This window comes from Simochromis diagramma, unplaced genomic scaffold (assembly GCF_900408965.1).
Source record: "Simochromis diagramma unplaced genomic scaffold, fSimDia1.1 OVJJ01000421.1, whole genome shotgun sequence".
Classification (NCBI taxonomy): Eukaryota; Metazoa; Chordata; class Actinopteri; order Cichliformes; family Cichlidae; genus Simochromis; species Simochromis diagramma.
The window spans coordinates 2,791,282-2,811,722 of NW_024387250.1; the positions used below are offsets into that span (position 1 = coordinate 2,791,282).

The 20,441-nt window shown below is 40.6% G+C and overlaps 1 protein-coding gene across 8 annotated transcripts in view; it reads left to right on the forward strand.

The window, feature by feature from the left end:
• dst (dystonin) overlaps positions 1 to 20,346 on the forward strand; it is a 103,035-nt gene extending 82,689 nt beyond the window's left edge. For 6 of the 8 annotated variants that reach the window (XM_040001795.1, XM_040001796.1, XM_040001797.1 and 3 more), the window contains 34 exons: positions 114 to 221; positions 309 to 527; positions 615 to 818; positions 1,130 to 1,361; positions 1,589 to 1,815; positions 1,919 to 2,041; positions 2,126 to 2,227; positions 3,085 to 3,186; positions 3,537 to 3,710; positions 3,971 to 4,126; positions 4,392 to 4,589; positions 4,926 to 5,054; positions 5,621 to 5,791; positions 6,776 to 6,931; positions 7,275 to 7,481; positions 7,739 to 7,858; positions 8,389 to 8,558; positions 8,638 to 8,797; positions 9,335 to 9,529; positions 9,616 to 9,744; positions 10,102 to 10,245; positions 10,536 to 10,724; positions 10,850 to 10,979; positions 11,172 to 11,335; positions 11,423 to 11,585; positions 11,670 to 11,824; positions 11,905 to 11,979; positions 12,180 to 12,197; positions 15,012 to 15,129; positions 15,770 to 15,883; positions 17,892 to 18,082; positions 18,333 to 18,443; positions 19,002 to 19,128; positions 19,247 to 20,346. In XM_040001795.1, the coding sequence (XP_039857729.1) occupies positions 114 to 221; positions 309 to 527; positions 615 to 818; positions 1,130 to 1,361; positions 1,589 to 1,815; positions 1,919 to 2,041; positions 2,126 to 2,227; positions 3,085 to 3,186; positions 3,537 to 3,710; positions 3,971 to 4,126; positions 4,392 to 4,589; positions 4,926 to 5,054; positions 5,621 to 5,791; positions 6,776 to 6,931; positions 7,275 to 7,481; positions 7,739 to 7,858; positions 8,389 to 8,558; positions 8,638 to 8,797; positions 9,335 to 9,529; positions 9,616 to 9,744; positions 10,102 to 10,245; positions 10,536 to 10,724; positions 10,850 to 10,979; positions 11,172 to 11,335; positions 11,423 to 11,585; positions 11,670 to 11,824; positions 11,905 to 11,979; positions 12,180 to 12,197; positions 15,012 to 15,129; positions 15,770 to 15,883; positions 17,892 to 18,082; positions 18,333 to 18,443; positions 19,002 to 19,128; positions 19,247 to 19,503 (5,238 nt within the window). In that variant the 3' untranslated portion in view covers positions 19,504 to 20,346. The remainder of the gene's footprint in view (positions 1 to 113; positions 222 to 308; positions 528 to 614; positions 819 to 1,129; positions 1,362 to 1,588; positions 1,816 to 1,918; positions 2,042 to 2,125; positions 2,228 to 3,084; positions 3,187 to 3,536; positions 3,711 to 3,970; positions 4,127 to 4,391; positions 4,590 to 4,925; positions 5,055 to 5,620; positions 5,792 to 6,775; positions 6,932 to 7,274; positions 7,482 to 7,738; positions 7,859 to 8,388; positions 8,559 to 8,637; positions 8,798 to 9,334; positions 9,530 to 9,615; positions 9,745 to 10,101; positions 10,246 to 10,535; positions 10,725 to 10,849; positions 10,980 to 11,171; positions 11,336 to 11,422; positions 11,586 to 11,669; positions 11,825 to 11,904; positions 11,980 to 12,179; positions 12,198 to 15,011; positions 15,130 to 15,769; positions 15,884 to 17,891; positions 18,083 to 18,332; positions 18,444 to 19,001; positions 19,129 to 19,246) is intronic. The other 2 variants (XM_040001798.1, XM_040001800.1) reach the window with 2 other exon arrangements.
• The last annotated feature ends 95 nt before the right edge of the window (positions 20,347 to 20,441 follow it).

A 20,441-nucleotide genomic window follows, 5' to 3' on the forward strand; every position in this document is an offset into this window, starting at 1 on the left:
GTGTGTGTGCATGTCTGTGTGTGTGCGTACAGATCTCTATTTAAACAAATTAGAGTAAACACAGTGGTTTCTTTTGTTGACATACAGCCAGACTCACTCTACTGGTTTTACAGATTTTCTCCATGGACATCATGAGACACAAAGATGCTGTAGATGAGATTGTGAAAACAGGAAAGGCCATCATGACCAGCAAAAACCCAGAGGAGAAAGAAATCTTAAAGGTAAGAAAATATATTTCAAATTTCAGACATTTTTCAGTAAGAAAATGGACAGAAATTTCAAAATGATTCTTCTTGGGCTTCAATCAGGCCAAGACACAGACTCTCCTCGAGAAGTATGGTGTCGTCAGCCAGCTGAATTCAGAGCGTTGTCTGCAGCTTGAGCGAGCCCAGTCTCTTGCCACTCAGTTCTGGGAGACCTATGAGGAGCTGGGGCCATGGCTTCAGGAAACTTTAAACACCTTCAGCCAGTTACCCCCGCCTGCCATTGAGTACGACACGCTCAGGCAGCAACAAGAGGACCTCAGGGTAAGTGGCCAATGTGCGCTGATGCTCAACACAAAACATTTAGTCACATAATTAAAAACTAAACTGATCCTGTCACATCCTCTCCAGCAAATGCGGGAACTGATTGCAGAGCACAAGCCCCATATTGATAAGATGAATAAAACTGGTCCTCAGTTACTTGAGCTCAGCCCAGTGGAGGGTGAGCCCATCAGAGAGAAATACACAGCTACTGACCAACTTTACACCAAACTGAAAGCTGATGTCAAGCAGAGAGCTGCCACTTTGGATGAAGCCATCTCCAAATCCACTCAGGTAAGCAGTAGCTGTTTATTAGGTTTGATTATTTGATAATATATGATTATTGGAAATAATTAAGTTGATCATAGTGATGTCTGGTGCAAATGGTGGTCATAGTTTGCAAATGTAAACATCAACATTACCTTGGCTGTTAATTGTCTATTCAGTTAGTTGAGTAGCTTTTACATTTTTGAATATGTGCAAATTTGTCAAAGTAAAAAATAATTATACAGATGTGTTCCTGTTTCAAGGTAACTTTCCATAATAAAAACCCATGATATGAATTGTATATGCAAACTGACGTGTTTCCTTTCCTCCTTTTCCAGTTCCATGATAAAATTGATCCCATGCTCGAATCCCTGGAACGGATCGCTGAACGCCTCCATCAGCCTCCATCCATCTCAGTGGAGGTGGACAAGATCAGGGAGCAGATTACAGAAAATAAGACGGTCTCTGTGGATTTGGAGAAGCTGCAGCCATCTTATGAGACACTGAAGCAACGAGGTGAAGAGATGATCGCACGATCCGAAGGGGCAGACAAGGACCTGTCTGCCAAAGGTACGGTATAGATATGCTTTCAATCATTTTTTATCCATTTATTATTATTTATCAAACATCAAGCTTTTCTCCAGGTGCATGTAGCTTTTATGTATTTCCTTTTTCAGGATAAATAACGAATCAAGAAAAAGTCCAAGTTTCCCGCTGTAAATGTTGCTGTAAACGTGGAAAAACTTTCTTTGCCTCATTTTGTATTCCTCCTAATTGTGACTTTTTCTCTGTTCAAGCTGTGCAAGACAAACTGGACCGCATGGTTTTCCTGTGGAACGACATCCAGGCATTGGTGGAAGAGCGGGAGGCGAAGCTGCTGGATGTGATGGACCTCGCAGACAAGTTCTGGTGTGACCACACCGCCCTCATCGTCACCATTAAGGACAGCCACGACCTGCTGAGGGAGCTGGAGGAGCCCGGAGTCGATCCTTCAGTCGTCAAACAGCAACAGGAATTTGTGGAGGTAAATAAAAAACCTATTACTTTTGATCATTAACAAATGGATAATTAAGAGAGGTGGTGCACTTTGATTATTAAATAATTAAAAAAACAATGCATTCATACAGGGATTTAAGGAGGAGATTGATGGGCTGCAGGAGGAACTCGATGGGGTTCGAAACCAGGGTGCGGAGCTCATGACTGCCTGCGGGGAACCCGATAAACCTGTGATAAAGAAGAGCTTGGATGAAGTAATAGACTACACTGAAAAGCACTCACTCTACAGGTTTTGCCTACAAGATAATCATGGTAAAATATTTGTGTTATTTTTTCAGGTGAATACAGCGTGGGAGAATCTCAATAAGACGTGGAAGGAGAGAGGAGAGAGACTGGAAGAAGCCATGCAAGCTGCTGTGCAGTTTCAAGATGGCCTGCAGGTGCTTTGATCACTGCCTCAAGAGCAACACAATTAGAAAATTAAAGGGTTTAGAATATTTAAAAAGTTTTGAAACAGCAGACCTTTTCCAAAACTTCCCAGTCACGGTTCTCGTGGTTTTTAATTTTATTTGATGTGATCTTTTGGAAGCCTAGGAGTAACCCTTGAAGCTATTTTATTGACGTGGGGTTTCTCTCATATATCAGGCCTGCTGATAGAACAAAACACTGGGCATTATTCAGAAGTTAATAAGGGTTGTCTCTGCCTGTGTTGCTATCCTTGGAAAAACCTGGAAACTGTTCTAAGGGTCATCAAACCACATCTTTATTAATATATATATAGAGGTGTCAGATTAAGAGGGAATGTCATCTTTAAGGGCTAAATACTTAATATCAAGCTGCACAATATACAAGCACTTGTTCATCACGAGATGTTTGATATTTAACAGATACAGTGAGCCAGGGAGTTTCCGAGGCCTTTTGATGAAACCACATATTACCATGCAGTTGATATAACATCTCATGAGAGCTCTACTGATTTTGAAACACCAGCCAGAGCGTGGTCGTGATATATTTGGCTCAAACATTAACTAGTGTGTAAGAAAGTTTCACGGTGAGGAAGGATTCTTTTACACAAGTTTAAATCTCCTCTTTGCACTTCTTCAGCACATTGGCATGTAACCTCAGGGCTTGTTTGGTTTTTTTTTTTTCATTTTCTTTGTGTATAATTTTCTAATTTATCAGCCAAACAGACCAACTGTAAGATTCAGGGCATAACTTGAAACTCAGTTTGAAACTTGACACCCTGTGCACCCAGCTTTGTTCTCTCACTAACAATGGTTTCCAATGCTGTATGCAGGGTATGTTTGACTGGGTGGATATTCTGGAGAGCAAGCTGGATTCAATGTCACCTGTGGGCACGGATCTGGAAACCGTCAAGCAGCAGATTGTGGAACTCAAGGTACAGTCTTGTAGATTTCTTTTTTGTTTTTTTAGATCAAAACATCATTCACAAAAACAGAAATATTATTATTGTTATAGCTCTTCTCAGACTTTTCAATTCTTTTAACTTGACTCCTTGATGTTAGAGCAGCTGTGTCAAACACCAGCTGTGTTTATGCTGAGTTCTCGATTCATGGTCTGCTTTGTGTTAGTACAAAAGCACTAAGAAAATGGCTTCATAAAGTAGCCGGATTTACTTTGATGTACAATAAGACAAATCTTGTCCTGAAAACACAAAGCTGGTATTGTCTGTGCGTCCTTCTTTCTGTTGACTGATTGGGTGTACCGCTGCATGTGCTGGGTTGCCAGGAGTTCAAAGGAGAAGCGTACCAGCTACAGATTGAGATGGAGCGTCTGAACCACCAGGCCGGCCTCCTGCTGAAGAAGGTGACAGAGGAGGCTGACCGCTCCGCCATCCAGGAGCCGATGTCTGAACTCAAAATGCTTTGGGACAACCTGGATGAGAAGATCATCAGTCGGCAGGTCAGCGAGAGAAAGAAGCAGAAGGGGAGCTTCACACCGAAAGTGCAAGCTATATAAGAAAACAGAAATGCTGACACTGATATCTAAATTTAAAAGGAATGGCAATATCATGTTTAAACAAGGTCTGCAATCATTCTGTGAAATATATTGTATCGTACCTCTACAGCTTCTTGTGGGCTAGAAACCAGACTCAGCAATGGCTTAAACAGTTTGTTTTCTCTCCCTGCAAAATTAAATGGTTTAATCTGTCATTAATCCAGCACAAACTGGAGGGAGGCCTTCTCGCACTGGGGCAGTTCCAGCATGCACTGGATGAGCTGCTGGCCTGGATGAGCCACACTGAGGAGCTGCTCAATGAACAGAAAAATGCTGGAGGAGACCCCAAAGCCATCGAGATAGAGCTAGCCAAGCACAACGTATGACAAACCTCTTATCTTGTGGTTTTTTAGGGGGCTATTTTTCAAATAAGTCCTTTCAGTTCAGTTTAGTTCAATTTTATTTGTATAGCCCAGTATCGCATACAAAAATGTAAAACACTTCACAGGCATTAAAACCATATTAAGTAAACATTTATGGTGTCTGTCAGTGTGCCGTTTATTACAGTAAATTAGTCATTATCCACTTTGTGCTTAATATCCATCTGCACAACATCTTGCCGTTCCTGCTGATTTATCTCTGCAGGTCCTCCAGATAGATGTGTTGGCTCACAAGTCAACAGTCGAGACAGTGAACAAAGCCGGCAATGATCTGGTGCAGTCCAGCGCTGGAGAGGAAGCTTCTAGTCTGCAGAGCAAACTGGAGAATCTGAACCAGCGATGGAAAGCCATCCTGGAAAAGACGGAGCAGAGGAAGCAACAGCTGGAAAGCTCTCTGCTTCAGGTATATTAAAAAAAGTTAATCGTTAACCTGTGTCTCATTTCTTGTTAAATTGTGGAGAAAATAGTTTTTAGGTCGAAGTCAAAAAGCTCTGCAGGGAGGAGAGACTTCTCTCCCTACCCCCTTCTTATTATTCGATTTGCATCCTGAAAGCTAAAGTAAATCATTCTATTGTTTTCACTTTAAGGTTTTAATTCATTATGAAACAGGCTTATAAATACCGAGCTAAATGAATCCAAGGAATTAAAAACTCACACATCCTCCTCTCTGAATCACAGGTTGCTAATAGCGAGTGTGTGAGGCACCTTTTGTCCTGACTCAGGTTGAATTGTGTTGCAGGCTCAGGGTTTCCATGGTGAGATAGAAGACATGCAGCAGTGGCTGAAAGACACAGAACGTCAGCTGTTGGCATCAAAGGCTGTGGGAGGCTTACCAGACACGGCCCGGGAGCAGCTTAACGCCCATCTGGTATGTGTTTAACAATATGAGAGGCTGCATACAGATGGCAGACTTGGGAGGAGGTGACTCTGTCTTTTCTGTGTTTTATCTGAAGTGTGAAAATTAAACGACACTACAAAATACACTACTCTCATTGCCCTGCAGTCTGTGATAAAAAAGACCTCTTTAAGTGTTTCTAATTGATTCATCCGTATCTGACTATAATGAATTTAGGAATGTTTTCCTGCTTTGTCTTCCTACTTAGTAATGGAGACACTTTCACAGTGAGCTCTCCCTTAAGAGGCAGCAGTGGTGACAGTTCAGGGAACTGAAAACAGACAGATTACTTTTATCAAATTAGTAACATTATCCTGGTCAAATGTTTGTGAGAAACATGCTTCTGAGATGCTCGGCATGACTCACCATGCTCATTCTTTAACCATTTTTGGGTTACATTTGGACTAGCAACTGACAAATTCATCCCATTGAACACTGCAGAAATCCAAAAGTAACAATAGATCGGTCTTTAACTGTAATTCAGCCTGTTTGACAAAACCATCACTCTCCTCTGTGTTGTTGTTTTTTTTTCCTCACAGGAGTTGTGTTCTGCCTTTGAGTCAAAAGAGGAGCTGTATCAGGAGCTCCAGAACAAGGGTCAGCAACTGCTAACGATGATGCCCGAGGGTCCAGACAGTAACACGGAGCAGGACCTCGCCAACCTGAAGGAAAAATGGGAAGCGGTGCAAGCGAAGGTCGCTGAAAGAAAGGTAGGGGAATGACTGAATGGCTTTCACTGCCCTTAGCTTGATGACTCAGGATTTCAGATTAAGGGATCGCTGACACACACTTGAGCCATGACTGTGTGGTTGAAAGCTTCTAATCCCAGTGCCGATAACCAATGGTGTAAAGACAGAGCGCTGGCGAGGACACACAGGATGCGGTTACACTGTAGATCAGAGTGGAACAACAGTGGTGTCATATGTTTCCACAGTGTAGGGTTGACAAAACATCAGCTAATATTTAAGCCAAATGTCATCATTCACTTTGGTTTTTTTTTTTAGTTTTGTTGCTAAAATGTATAAAACACCACCACTGCTCTCAGATATGGTTCTCCTTATTTTAGCTGCTTCAACTTTTACTGTAACATCTTGCTTTTGCATCCTATTTACTTTGGCCCTCTTCCCAGGAAATCAAAGTCTGGTAAATCTTAGCGCTGGTCAGAGCTTCTGGCCAAACTCTCTACAGCCTTCCCTGTGATACCTCTGCAGTCAAGTGGCTTATTTTTCTGTAGGACATATGCACTGCTACAATACAATTCCATATTTAGCAAGACACTCGACATGACCCACGATAAATGGGAAAAACACATCAGCAGCTGTAATTCTCACCAGGTTTGTAATGTCATTAGCACAGCATTTACTGCCATGTGATGACCCTGAGCCACCGGCCTCAGCTGTACCAAACGGATGTTTTTCAGTGATGGAGTGGCTGTTTCCTTTACTCAATTAAAACCTCATGATGCCTCAGCCATCAGTCCCCTCCAGATATATTAACTTCCTCTCTTTAAATAGAGGTCATGTTTGGCACTGTTGAAGTGCAATTGTATCCCCCGCAGTGCCCTCTTTATCTGTTGCTATAACAACCAGAGATACTTTACACCGCTAAACAATGCAGATGTGTTATAAACAGGATAGCGCTCGTTGATTTTTGTCCAGTATTACTTCAGTTTTTTTAACGTTTTGTCTCCACAGGTGAAACTAGAAGAAGCTTTGACTGTGGCTACAGATTTCCACAACTCCCTGCAAGATTTCATCAACTGGCTAACCCAAGCAGAGCAGACGCTGAACACAGTTTCGCCCGCTTCCCTCATACTGGAGACCATCATGTTTCAGATAGATGAGCATAAGGTACGTGTTTGCACGTGGAGGACAGGCCTTCTGGTCCAACTTTGCTTGATTACTAGACATTACTGCGGTAACGTCTAGTAGTCTTATTGAGTCGGTGAGAAATTAAAATTATTAGTACCATGATTACCGGTTCATGATTACCAGCTCATCATTCTGCTTTGTCTTAAAGCCAACAATGACTTAATGGCATCTGTATTATCCTTGAGAACAGAGCTCATTAGCACATTACCCACATGACTTACATTTCCTCTGCTGTCAGTTGAAAAACCTTTATTCCTTTTTTATTGTTAGAACATCTGGCCTGAATCCTTTCCCTTTTCTCCCTCGCATTGTGTCTGTGCAGATGTTTGTGACAGAGGTAAACTCCCACAGAGAACACATTATTGAACTGGACAAGACGGGCACACATCTGAAATACTTCAGCCAGAAACAGGATGTGGTCCTGATAAAGAACCTGCTGCTCAGCGTGCAAGGGCGCTGGGAGAAGCTGGTGCAGAGGTCTGTTGAGCGGGGTCGTCTACTGGACGACGCCAGGAAGAGGGCGAAGCAGGTACTGTTCTGTGAATATTTATGCTGAGTTTGAACAGGCATGACATCAGGACTTTTTATTATCATTGGAAAGCTCTGGAAATAGGATATTAAACCTGTTTCTTATTCTTTCTGCAGCCTATTACAGAACTTTCTGAATTATAGGGCCCTTCTGCTCCAATCATGCTAACATTAAGCAGGGCTCTGCGATAAATCTAGTGAACTCATACCTGTTTTTAAAATGCTTTACACTGTTTTTTGTTCTTAATTTTTTATTAGTTCCATGAAAATTTCAATAAACTGATGGAGTGGTTAGATGAATCTGAGAAGACTCTGGACTCTGAAGTGGAAATTGCCAATGATCCCGATAAAATCAAGACGCAGCTGGCACAGCACAAGGTAACTGAGAGAAAAATGTGTTAACACAGCCAGAGACATGGAGCAACATCTACAAAAAACGTTTCATTCATTAAACAGAAATATCTGAAACACCAGAGCTGGAATTTGAAAATAGGATCTGTTATTTGAAATTACAGAGTCAGTAGAATCCAAATGCTTATATTGCTGTTGACTATTGTTGTGTTTGTGGTGTTATGCTGGGAGATTGTGCTAATCCTGTCATAATCCCTGAATGGACCAAATGTTTTAAGGCTGCCCTTGCTTTTGGATACATTTAATCTCTACGGAGCAAGAGCTCTTGAGTTTTGACCTCCTTTTTGTTCTCCTCGCTGAAGACTGTATTCTTAATCACAAAAAGCACACACCACACGCAGATTAAGATACTGTTTGACATGCCAGTAGTAATAATAAGAAAATCTCTTGAGACGATTTGCTGTTTCCATTTGAAGATAGAGGCATTATGAGTCCACTAAACCGGACCACTTGGGGGTTGTGTATATTATTTTTCCTTTTTTTTCCCCATCGTGCAGGAGTTCCAGAAAGCTCTTGGCAGCAAACACTCTGTGTATGATACCACCACTCGAACAGGACGGGCCCTGAAAGACAAGACCTCTCTACAGGATGACAGACAGAAGCTGGACGACATGCTGAGTGAACTGAGGGACAAATGGGACACTGTTTGTGGGAAGTCAGTGGAAAGGTGAGGATTTTCTCCCAATGAGGGTTGTATTTCATTCCGCTAAACAGCCTCACTGTGAATATTTTGTTCTGTTCTGCAGACAAAACAAGCTGGAAGAGGCCTTGTTGTTCTCCGGCCAGTTTACAGATGCTCTCCAGGCTCTTATTGACTGGTTGTACAGGGTGGAACCTCAGCTGGCTGAGGACCAGCCCGTACATGGAGACATAGACCTGGTTCTCAACCTGATAGACAACCACAAGGTAGAGAACAGCTCCACACCGAAGACCCAGGATCCCTTTGTTTTGTTGATTGGCCCGTTTGTTGCTGACGTTAGTGGCAGAAATCAAGTGAAACCTTTCACTGCTGCCACGCCCAAACCTTTTATCATTCCTAACACAATACAAGACGAAAGAATCTTAAACTAACACGGGGGATAGACAATACATTAAAACAACAAAAGGGGAGGCATTGTATTACTTTCTCATTGAGAGTCTGTTTTCTTTCGGGTTGTGTATTGAGCAAAGCTTTGAAAACTGATGCTGGTGTGTTTTTCCTTACTCATTATTAATATTATATTAATAACATTCTTTGTGTTGGCATTTTATTGAAGTAAGAAGACAACAGATACTAAAAGCACCCTGTTTTATGCTTCTTGTCATTGGGCCAGCTGTGAAATAGAGACAAAAAGGATGTTTTTTGAAATAATGTTTAAAATTAATTTAAGAATTTGTCATTTAAAAAACTGAATATTGTTAATATTTTGGCTGACTGTGTCCTCAAATGTCTCGTTACTGCAGGTTTTTCAGAAGGAGTTGGGAAAGCGGACGGTAAGCGTCCAGGCCCTCAAACGTTCAGCCAGGGAGCTGATTGAGAACACTCACGATGACTCCTCCTGGGTCAAAGTCCAGATGCAGGAGCTGAGCACGCGCTGGGAGACGGTGTGCAACCTGTCTGTGTCTAAGCAGACCCGGCTGGAGCAGGCTTTGGGCCAGGTATTCCTGACAGTACTCCAAACAATCACAAGGTAGAAGGTAAGTTAAGTATGTTAGCCTGACATATGCGTCTTCTCCCACTGCAGGCTGAAGAATTTCACTCTGCTGTTCACATCCTGCTGGAATGGCTAGCTGAGGCAGAGCAAAGTTTGCGCTTCCATGGCAGCTTGCCCGATGATGAAGAAGCTCTGCGAGCGCTTATCGAACAACACAAGGTAAAGCAATGCAAATGATTCTGCTTTTTTTTATTTCAGAAAAAAAACTTTTATGTCTTAAGTTGTTTCATATTTTTGTTGCTTTATTAAAGAAATAAAACACGTTGCCAATACTTTGCTTGAATAAACAGTTAAGATCCTGACTCTGTAATTGCAGCCTGTCTAAAAGTAGATGGCATGCTGCTTTCAGTGCCAAAAATATTTTTCTTAACTATGAGGTCATCTGATTAAAATTACTGGGCTCTGCTCCGGTTTTAAACCAAGTATGAGCAATGTTTTGTTTTTATTTTTAGATATGGGATGGGATAGTTTCAAATCCCAACGCTTTTTCAATTAAAAAAAAAAATTCTTTTAAAGGTGTTCATGAAAAAACTGGAAGAAAAGCGAGTGGCTCTAAATAAAGCGGCCAGCATGGGGGAGGCCATCCTCAGCATCTGCCATCCAGACTCTATCACAACCATCAAGCACTGGAACACCATCATTAAAGCCCGCTTTGAAGAGGTCAGTCCACTGTTTCATACCTTCAGGTTTAACAGAACACATTAACCTATTTTGATAAATTAAAATAAGGAAGAATTACTCATTTTAACAAGGGTTGGATCGGAAACTCTTTATAGCACTCAAAAAATCAGAGAAAAAGTTACTATGGATAGTCATTATATTAAAAAAAAGTAATAATGATTCATCTTAGCAGGTAAACAAAATCAAGCTGTGTGCAGTTAACTTGATTTCAGTGTATCTGAAATTAATTTAGTTATTAGTAATATATGTGTATTACTGCTGTTACACAGGTGCAGGCTTGGGCCAGACAGCACCAGCAGCGACTGGCCACAGCCCTCACTGAGCTGCTAGCTACTCAGGAGCTGCTGGAAAATCTTCTGACGTGGCTACAGTGGGCTGAGACCAACCTCAACGACAAGGATAAAGAGCCACTCCCTCAGGAGATCGAGGAGGTCAAAAACCTCATAGCAGAGCACCAGGTACATCAAAAAAGCAAATGATAATAAATCAAATTTTATAACTTTAGTTTTTTTTTTTATTCCATATTTTAATGATTGCGTGGGCATTCAGTTAACAGTAGTTTACTGCTGCTCGCCCCCTGCAGGCATTCATGGAGGAAATGACCAGGAAGCAACCAGATGTTGACAAAATCACCAAGACACACAAAAGGAAGGCTGCTGCGGAGCCCCAGATCCAGTCTCAGATCCCCGTGTTGGACAAAGGAAGAGTTGGAAGTATGTATCCCATCACTGTTCCTCATAGAGTATGACCCGAGCCATCTGGCCATGCTCTGAATCACTTCAGGGTGACACGACATCCTCAATTTGCCCATTTTAGCACCTGGAATGATGTCAGTGTGAATGCATTCCTCCTGATTATATGGTGGAAACACAGTCATTTTAAAGTTTTTTGTCTTTCCCTTACAGGAAAACGTTCTCCCACGCAAGCGATGTATGCGTCATCAACACAAGCTCCCATTGAAACAAAGAACCCACGGGTTAACCTGCTGGTGACCAAGTGGCAGCACGTGTGGCTGCTGGCTTTGGACAGAAGGAGGAAACTCAATGATGCTTTGGACAGACTGGAGGAGGTAATCTAGCAAAATCTGCAGACATTTTTCTGCAAATTTCTAGCTTTTTAGTTATTAATGTTGACCTTTCTTTCTTTATCTGCTCAGCTAAAAGAATTTGCCAACTTTGACTTTGATGTGTGGCGGAAACGTTACATGCGCTGGATGAACCATAAAAAGTCTCGCGTCATGGACTTCTTCCGCCGCATTGACAAAGACCAAGACGGCAAAGTGACGCGACAGGAGTTCATAGAAGGCATCCTCTCCTCCAGTAAGTGTCAGACTCAAAGCTGAAAAACATCTACACCGCTGAACAAAATGCTCCTTTTTGCAACACTCAGTGTCTCTTCAACAGAATTCCCAACAAGTCGTCTGGAGATGAGCGCCGTGGCAGACATCTTTGACAGAGACGGTGACGGCTACATTGACTACTACGAGTTTGTAGCAGCTCTACATCCCAACAAAGACGCTTACAAACCACTAACAGATGCTGACAAAATTGAGGACGAGGTAATAAGAACGCCTGCGGCATTAATTTCACATTTTCAAACGTGAGGCGTCGCTTAATAAAAGAAATGATGCGTTCGCAGGTCACGCGCCAAGTGGCGAAGTGCAAATGTCCAAAACGATTCCAGGTGGAGCAAATTGGTGCCAATAAATACCGGGTAAGCACATTTTTATGTGTTTGACTTATCTAACAGTGAAATTTTTTTAAGCAATACAAGCTGTGACATGGTTATGAAATAATTTAAAATAAAAGACTTTTCAGGGAATACTCTTGTTAAAGGTAAGTGTTGAACTTGATGACAAAAGTGCGAATGTGTGCTAACCTTTTTATATTTTTTATTGTTCCTCACATCACCAGTTCTACCTTGGAAATCAGGTACATCCTCTTTTCTTTCCCTCCTTCTCTTCTGTGCCTTATCGAGCCTTGCGTCCTTTTTTCGTTTACCACGTTTGCTGTCCAATTAACACTTTCTGCCCAGATTCCTGGCTGATGTTCTCAGATGTTCTGGAACTCAGAAGTAGAAATAAAAAAAGTCTATGGCCCGCTGATTTAATCTAACTTTATTTAACACTGGCCTGAGATGTGTGTTTGGTCTGAGAATTTATGGTAGCTTCACACATAACTCTAAATCTGATTTAAAATGAGTAAATGAAAGAAGCATGCTTTCAAGTTTTATGGCAGTCGACGTTTATGTCCAATCTAAATTTGTTCTTTTCACATAGGTTATGTTTTTTGGGGGGAAATAAGACTTATTTACGTTATAATTAGTGCAATTAATGTTTCTATATATATATATATATATCTGTATATCTGCTTTTGAGTTTCAGAAAATGCAATATTGGCGTGCCAGTACCATTTCAGCCCATATTTTACTGGTTCATGGGCATAAATTCATCTGCTGGGCATACAATAATGCTTTCTGTGTGCTTGCCTTTGGTGCTTCAGTGTCATGGGAATGATTTACCTCAGCACTGGCTGACACTATTTATTACATTATTTGGGCAACTTTGATGATTTCAATGAACACGTTGCTTTTCATTTCTCTTACTTTGTTAATATGTGCTGGCAACCTGCATGTCGGAAAAAGGTCATTACTGAGGGGTCAGTGAGAGGGGATAGGGGCGTTAGTGATGCTTTATGAACTAGTTTGTATTATTGTTATCACACAACAATAAATTAAAAATAATTCTTTTGACAGTTTGGTCTGGTTCACTGCTTACATGACTCCTTAATCGGCGATGAGACAATAGCAAACAGGGAAAATCAAAATCTTACCCCCCACCTACACGTTGCAGTTTTGGAAAGCTGTATTCTGGTAAATGGTTATTCTTAAGCTGTTTCTTGTGCCTCCTTTTACTCCAGATCATCATCACCTTTAATGTATTTGATCACTAGACTCACCAGTGGCATTAAATCATTATGATAATCATACAAGTGCAGGATTTTTGTTATCAGTTAAAGAGATACCATATGATAATAGGAAGTTAGTGGACCGTCATCAGTGTTTGGTCATGTCTGCGTGTCACACTGTGGTGGTGGATTTAGACAGAAGTGATTTGAACCATTCCTCATGTGTGCCATTTGGAGCTAGCTGCATTGGATCTGCATCAGTGTCAATGCATCCTGAGTATTTGTAGCTGTAGAAAGTGCAACAAAGTGCTGGATTGTAGGAGATTGATGTTTGTGCGTTTGATCAGAATGTGATGTTGATTTTGACAGAAAGCATGCACGCTGTAATTGCAAACTCTGTTTTTGTGCCTGATGCTCATGGTCTCATCCAACTGGCTGACATGTGTGGTATCCCCTCATAAAGCTTGAATCATTCTCCCCATAACATGCTCACTGTTCCTATGTCTGCTATGTGTGGTAGGTGACATGAAGTCAAATTATTACACACTGGGGCCCCCTGGTGGTGTAATCATGTGCCTTCAGTTATGGTGTTTTTTTTCTTCACAGGCTCCTTCTGCAGTAAAAGTGGAGTCTTACATTGCTGAGATAAAGCCAGACACATAGACATTACAACCAGAAACCACAATTACACAGTGATCACTGAAATAAGAGAGAAAAAATAGGCTGGTTAAGTTTGTAAAGCTGTGAAGTTTGATGTATTTACTGCTTTACAACATCTCATATTAAGTTAACCCTCAACAGCAGCAGGTATGAATGTAGAGCCTGACTGATGATATGGCTTTGAGGCTGATTCTGATGGCTCTAATTAAAAATACAAATGAAATTATATGATTAAAGGAAAAAAACGTTATTTGCTAACCTGTCAGCATCAGCATTTATTGGGATTGATAAATGAAAATTAAAAAGTAAAAAAGAGACGGGAGAAATAACCATTCAACCATGTTATGAGTGTTGATGTGTGTCCACCAGAGGGTGCTCTGAAAACATTCCGAGCAGAGGTGGGCATGTAAATAAATAACTTCACATAACCAATGTGAGGTTTTTTTGTGCATGACAAAAAAATATATATTGGCCATTGGAATATCATTGGTACGGGTATCAGTAAAAATCATTTGGGCTTCACAAAATTCATGATAATGTCACAAAAAGCTCTTTTTGAACGTTATGTTGTGTAATTTTTTTATTGTCTTATTTACACAGATACCAATATCCTGTATGGGATATCTGAAGTAAATGAATATCAACTAACAAAATCAGTCAGGCTCTACTTCAAATTGTAGTGTATAGTAAATGAATCAATGACTATGAAGTAGTCAGTTCACTGTAGCATGAACTCAATGAGTAACTAGAACTAGTAACTAGAACTAGTAAAACAATAGCACACGCTTGTAGAAAAAAAAAAGTTGGATTGACCTTTGTGTAATTTGTGTTCTGTTGTGTCTGAGAATGAAAAGATAAAATTCATGTTTTTGTGTCAAAATCTGTTTGTGTTTATGATTGTGTGTCTACGTGTGTGTGTTTAAACCTGTACAACATATAAGAGAAACCAGAAGCAGATGTGAATCTTTTCCGACAGGTCGTTTTTGAAGCTCAGTGAAATAATCTGGATGAAAGCCATCTGCTCCCCCACAATTAAAATAATTAGCTGGAATAAATGTAACTCTTCATTCCACTCTGGTTTCCAGTGTTGCACAGCTTCTTGTCTGCAGTGTGGATGTGCTCACAGGAAGGTCAGGTTTTTCACACATTCCCCTCTCTATTTTCCTTCCCCCATCGCAGTTTGGAGACTCTCAGCAGCTTCGCCTTGTGAGAATTTTGCGCAGCACTGTGATGGTGCGGGTGGGAGGAGGCTGGATGGCACTGGATGAGTTTCTGGTGAAGAATGACCCCTGTCGAGGTGAGTTCAAAGGTTAACTTTGAGGAGTCACGATCCAATTTTGTTTAAAGGTCAGCTGTTGTACTGACTTTCACTTTCTTTGTTCGTGTGCGATGAAAGAATTTGATTGTATATCACTGTTTTATATATATCACTACCCACACATGAAGGATGATGATGATCTTGATTAAGATTACTGTGTATTCAGTGATGTTAGCTCAGTTATTGAAACATGAAATGTAACTACTGTCCAATGTCTATTTATATAGGCCTGTTTGAAATGGCAACTTGGAGCTTAAAAATAGAAGATATATCACATATATATCGATAATTCATGCAATATATTATATTATATTATATCTTTACATAATATACTGCAATTTTCTGAGGGTTAAAATGAGTTTATTTTCTTTTGTTCCCGCTATCTCAACACTGAACGCTTGAATGAGATAACACAGTTAAATCATCTGTTAAAAACATATTTCATTTGTAAGCATATTTTTATTAACAGTGCTGCCTACATATATACTTATATATACCATAATGCGACCCACATTTAGCTTTGGTACTCGGACATGTTTCTGCTAGCATCTGTATTAATGATCAATTTCTGTTTTTCCCACTAAACCCGCCTCCTGCTCAACATGAACATTTCTTCTAGTGCATCACCACGGGAGCAAAATGTTGCGCTCGGAATCAAACTCTTCAATTACTCAGTCTCCTATAGGTTGGCAAATCTCAAACTTTCTCACCTTGCTCCATGAACCCACCAGTGGTATGTGTGTCTGCACATCCGAGCTTGTGTTGGTCCTGGTGTGTGCCGTACTGTAGCTGCGTGTGAGCGCTCGGTGTGAAAGAATGTCATCCTCGGAAACCGGCTCCACCTGCAATCAGCTGTCATTCAGCTGCGGCTGGTTTTCATGCATGCAGTTGTTTGTGGGAATCACATCACCTTCGAGCACTTCAGCACAATGAAACTGGCTCATTTTACTCGCGCCGCATGTCATAGGGAGCTCTGAGTCAAGCTTCTTTTTACAGTCCAGGGTTCGAGCTGTGCTTATCTGACTGTATTGCCTGGTAGTATAGGCTCCTTCATAGGGGAAAATGGTTACATTGCCTCTATGAAACACACGCCACAAAACCGAAGCAGTATTTCTTACACCATTTACTTTGTTTGACAGGGTAGCTTAGTGTTTAAAACTGCATGCAGGTCTGTTTGTTTTCAATGTAACCGTACTGTTTAGTTTATACACTGTAGTTTAGTTTCCTATAATTCTTCTTCTTTGGTTTTGAGAGTGTTTAGACTCACTTTGATTTATTTTAGTTTTCTCGCTGTCACTTATTCCACTACCGTTGCAACAGGAACTGGACGTCTGTTCAACAGTATGGATGAGATATGAAACTGCATGAGCTGTTTTGTTGTTGAGTCACATCATGATAACATTTCATTGGTCTGTTCTTTGGGGTCGCCTGGAAATTGCTGTGTAGTTCAGTGATGATTATAAGAAAAATACATTGGTAAATTTCCAATTCATGATATTACCGTTAGAAGCAACAGATTTCTACACAGCCGGGAATACAGCTTAGCATGCAGTGTTGTGCACGACAAGACATGCACAAGTCTGGAGCCACCCCTCATTTCTTTATATTTTGCATCGAAGGATCCAGAATGTTTGGTAAATTTTTGAAAGTGGTCTTGAGCAATAGTTCTTCTGGGTTTCTGGAGGTCTTTCAAAATGTTTCTTTGGACATTGGCTGCTTTTTCACTCATTTTTATTCTGACCAGCATCAGAGGAATGCTTTTTGTTTGTTAAGATGAATAACACCGTCCTGTGAATCATTAAAACATAAATCAAGGCAACTTTACGCAGTGTTATCTACACACAACAGACAATCTAGCAAAGAGCCAGTTTTAAATGGTATATTTAGGTACTTGGTTACTAAGAGCCTGTTGCAAAAACTCATGTGGCTGTCAGGATGCAATTTTTAAGAATAGGAAACAGAGAAGAGGCTGATGCGCACCAAATTAGGCAAGAACTGTACTGAAAATAAGTGGCAACATGTCTTAAGGAGTGATAAATTCAAATTTGAAATTTTTGGTTCAAATAGTGATCAATATGTACTGAAGAAGTCAGGACAGACACAGCAGTAAGTGTCTGCAGCAATCTGTAAATCTCAGTGGGGTTCTGTCGTGGTTTGGAGCTTGGAGTCAGTGGTGTCGGGGATCTTGTCAAAATTGTTGGAATCATGAACAGAAAAAACTACCATTAGATTTGGATCCACATACAATACCATCTGGAGAGGATCTGACTGACAACAGCGTCATTTAACAGGATGACAGTGATCCTGAGCTCACAGTGAAACACTGTCTGTCATGGATTGGGCTCCCTTGAGCCTGAAGCTCAACATTATTATTGTGCAACAAAATGCAGCCAACATCTAAAAAAGAAATTTGAATATCCTTCAGTAAGATTGGAGAGCTATTCCTGAAGACTGCTAAGTATCAGAAACTATAAGAAGCCTTTCATAAGAGAGTTCAAACTGTGCTGAAGAATAAAAGCTCATTAGAATTGTTCAGACTTCGCCTCATATACTGTTTTCCCATTTACTCTCAGTCTGCATGTTTTAATAAATCTCGGCATCTCTTTCCCATTTTTCTGGCACAATATAAAGAAATGAGGGGATGGGTTGTTAACTCACCATCATCTTAATCACCATTAACACAAAAATAACAGTGACAGGTGTATTTGTGCATCATGGCTCATTTTGAGTGTCTTTCTTAGCTAAAGGCAGGACCAATGTGGAGCTGCGAGAGAAGTTCATCCTCCCAGAGGGAACCACTCAAGTGATGGCAAGCTTCCGCTACAGAGGCCGGAGGTCTCGGCCTTCATCTCGAGGAGCTTCTCCCAACAGATCCACCTCCAGTCAGAGCCTCCCCGTCCCCACCAACCCAGCAGCGACCAGCACACCCAAGGTGAGAGGCTACATCTGCCATTAGAGCTGGCTGCTGCCTCATTCTGTCTCACCCCCAACTCTCTCCACCACCATCATGATTTTCCTCTCATTTATCTGCTTTTTAATTTGTTTTTGTTTTTTTTTAATTACCCTTGCAGAATTTGGTCATTTTGTTGTTTGATTTCTGTGTTTCTTCCATCTAGTGTTCCTGATAGTTTTTGAGTTTGTGAATCCATTTCTCTGTCTTTTGATTTGCCGTTGTTCCCCAGAATCCCCAACACATAACCCGCAATTATGATAAGCCATGGCTTACAAACAGCAAACCCTCCACTCCTCTTAAATCATCAGACTCCTTTGGGAGCCAAGGTTCATCCTCAGAGGTATAGTCATAATGCAGCACATGATGTGAAACACTTCAGATATATGACCCAACTGAAATCTATTGAAAAATCTTTAAAAAAAAAAAAAAAAGAAGAAGTAAAAAGTGCCTTTGTGTAGATTTATTTCTGACTTCATTGGATGGAAATGAAAATAATAAGATGCAAAATGAGCTTATTAGATTTTATTTGGGTTTGTAACCTTTATTTTTCTTGAATAATTGGCTCAATCACTAGCTCTTTTCTTTCCTAACCTTTATTTTTTTATACCACTACATCATGTACAACTTCACATGTCGCCTCTGCATGTCATTAATGTCTAATGACGTATTGCTCTGCTGTACATGAATTCATACTAACTGCATCTGACAGATACACCTCAGTTATGGGAAAAATTATGATTTTACTAAAATGTTTCTTTTTTTTTTAAAATAAGAATTAAGAATAATTTTTATTACATATACATACTCAAGACTTTTATTTTTAAAAATTTGGTCTCCTATTTTTTTTACTAATAATTGCATCTGATTACATTTTAATAAAAGTTTGTTTCTTTCGCAGAGTAATGCGGTTCAAGGCAGCAAATTGCGTTTGCCTGGGTACCTGTCCGGCAAAGGATTTCAGTCAGGTGAAGAAGGGAGCTTGATCAGTGCTGCTGTACTAAAAGCTCGAACGCAGACAATAGGTGGTGAGTAGAAAGCATCATCTTTGCAACTTTTTCTCCACATCTATCCATCGCATTCACATCTAAATTTGAATTCCTTTTTCAGTGTTTCTTAAAGTGTTTCCCGATTTTATCTCTCTAGAATCGAGAAAAAATTCCAGCCGACCAGGAAGTAAAGCCGGAAGCAGAGGAAGCAGTCGCAGAGGAAGTGACGCCTCCGACTTTGACATCTCAGACATCCAATCCGTGTGCTCAGATGTTTCCGAGACGGTCGGCGACTCTGCCAGAGCGACGCCGCGCTCCGCGTCCCGTCAACACGGAGGGAAACCCTCTAAGATCCCCACACCTCAAAGAAGAATGACCCCTACAAGCAAACTGGCCAAGGGATTGAAGCGATAGACAGTGGCCTTGAAAACAAACAAACAACAAACCCAGGAGCTATTTGCACCCTAAACACATAATGGACACTGGAGATGTGTAACTTAAAGAAAAAAAAAAGTAAAAAAGACTGCAAATGTGTCACGTGTTATTTAAATTCTTGCAAAGATGTAAAATATTCTGTTAAGAGGCAATATGGTTTAATATTTTGTGAGAATGGAAAGTCAATGGCCTTGTGTATTTGTTTTTAATGTATTTTATTTTTTGTGAAAATATGTCAAATTGTTTTTATTGTACTTTATTTTTATTTATGCAAATCCTGAAGAGGATTGATGAACACTAGAAAATCTGGGAATGATCAAGCCGAACTAACATTTCTACACTAATGAAGGGCAAAGATGCAGGATAGTGCTCTAAGAGTTACTGAATGTACTATTATTTATGTATGCTTTTGTTTGGAGTAGATGGTGCATTATGGTACCGTTTGACACACTGCGATTATCTATTTAAGTGCTATGTTATACTGCCAACATGCATTTAAAGGGCAATGCAATATATTACAATAAACCCCACTAAGCACTGCAGAAGCCTTCGAAAACCCCTATTTAAGACAAGTAGCAAAAACCTCGTAACCATGATGCTTTTATGTACCCGTTTGTCAGCAGCTGCAGCCCGTCTTTTGTTTAACCACCTCACAGCAAATGAGTACTCTGACCTCGAAGAGGTACCACTTCATGTAGACATTCTCTGTGCATCCATGTCAATGTATGGTTAATTTCGGTAGAGCTGAAATTGTTACTGTAACATTACTTTGTAATAAACCTGCTTGCAGAAAGCCACCAGAGACTGGTGTGCACCACAGAATCGCCTCTGTCTCCTCTGTTATTTTTAGCTGCATGGGCAACTTCACAATGGCCCTGTAGCTCTGATGTTGGTCACACCACCAGCCAATCTCTCAA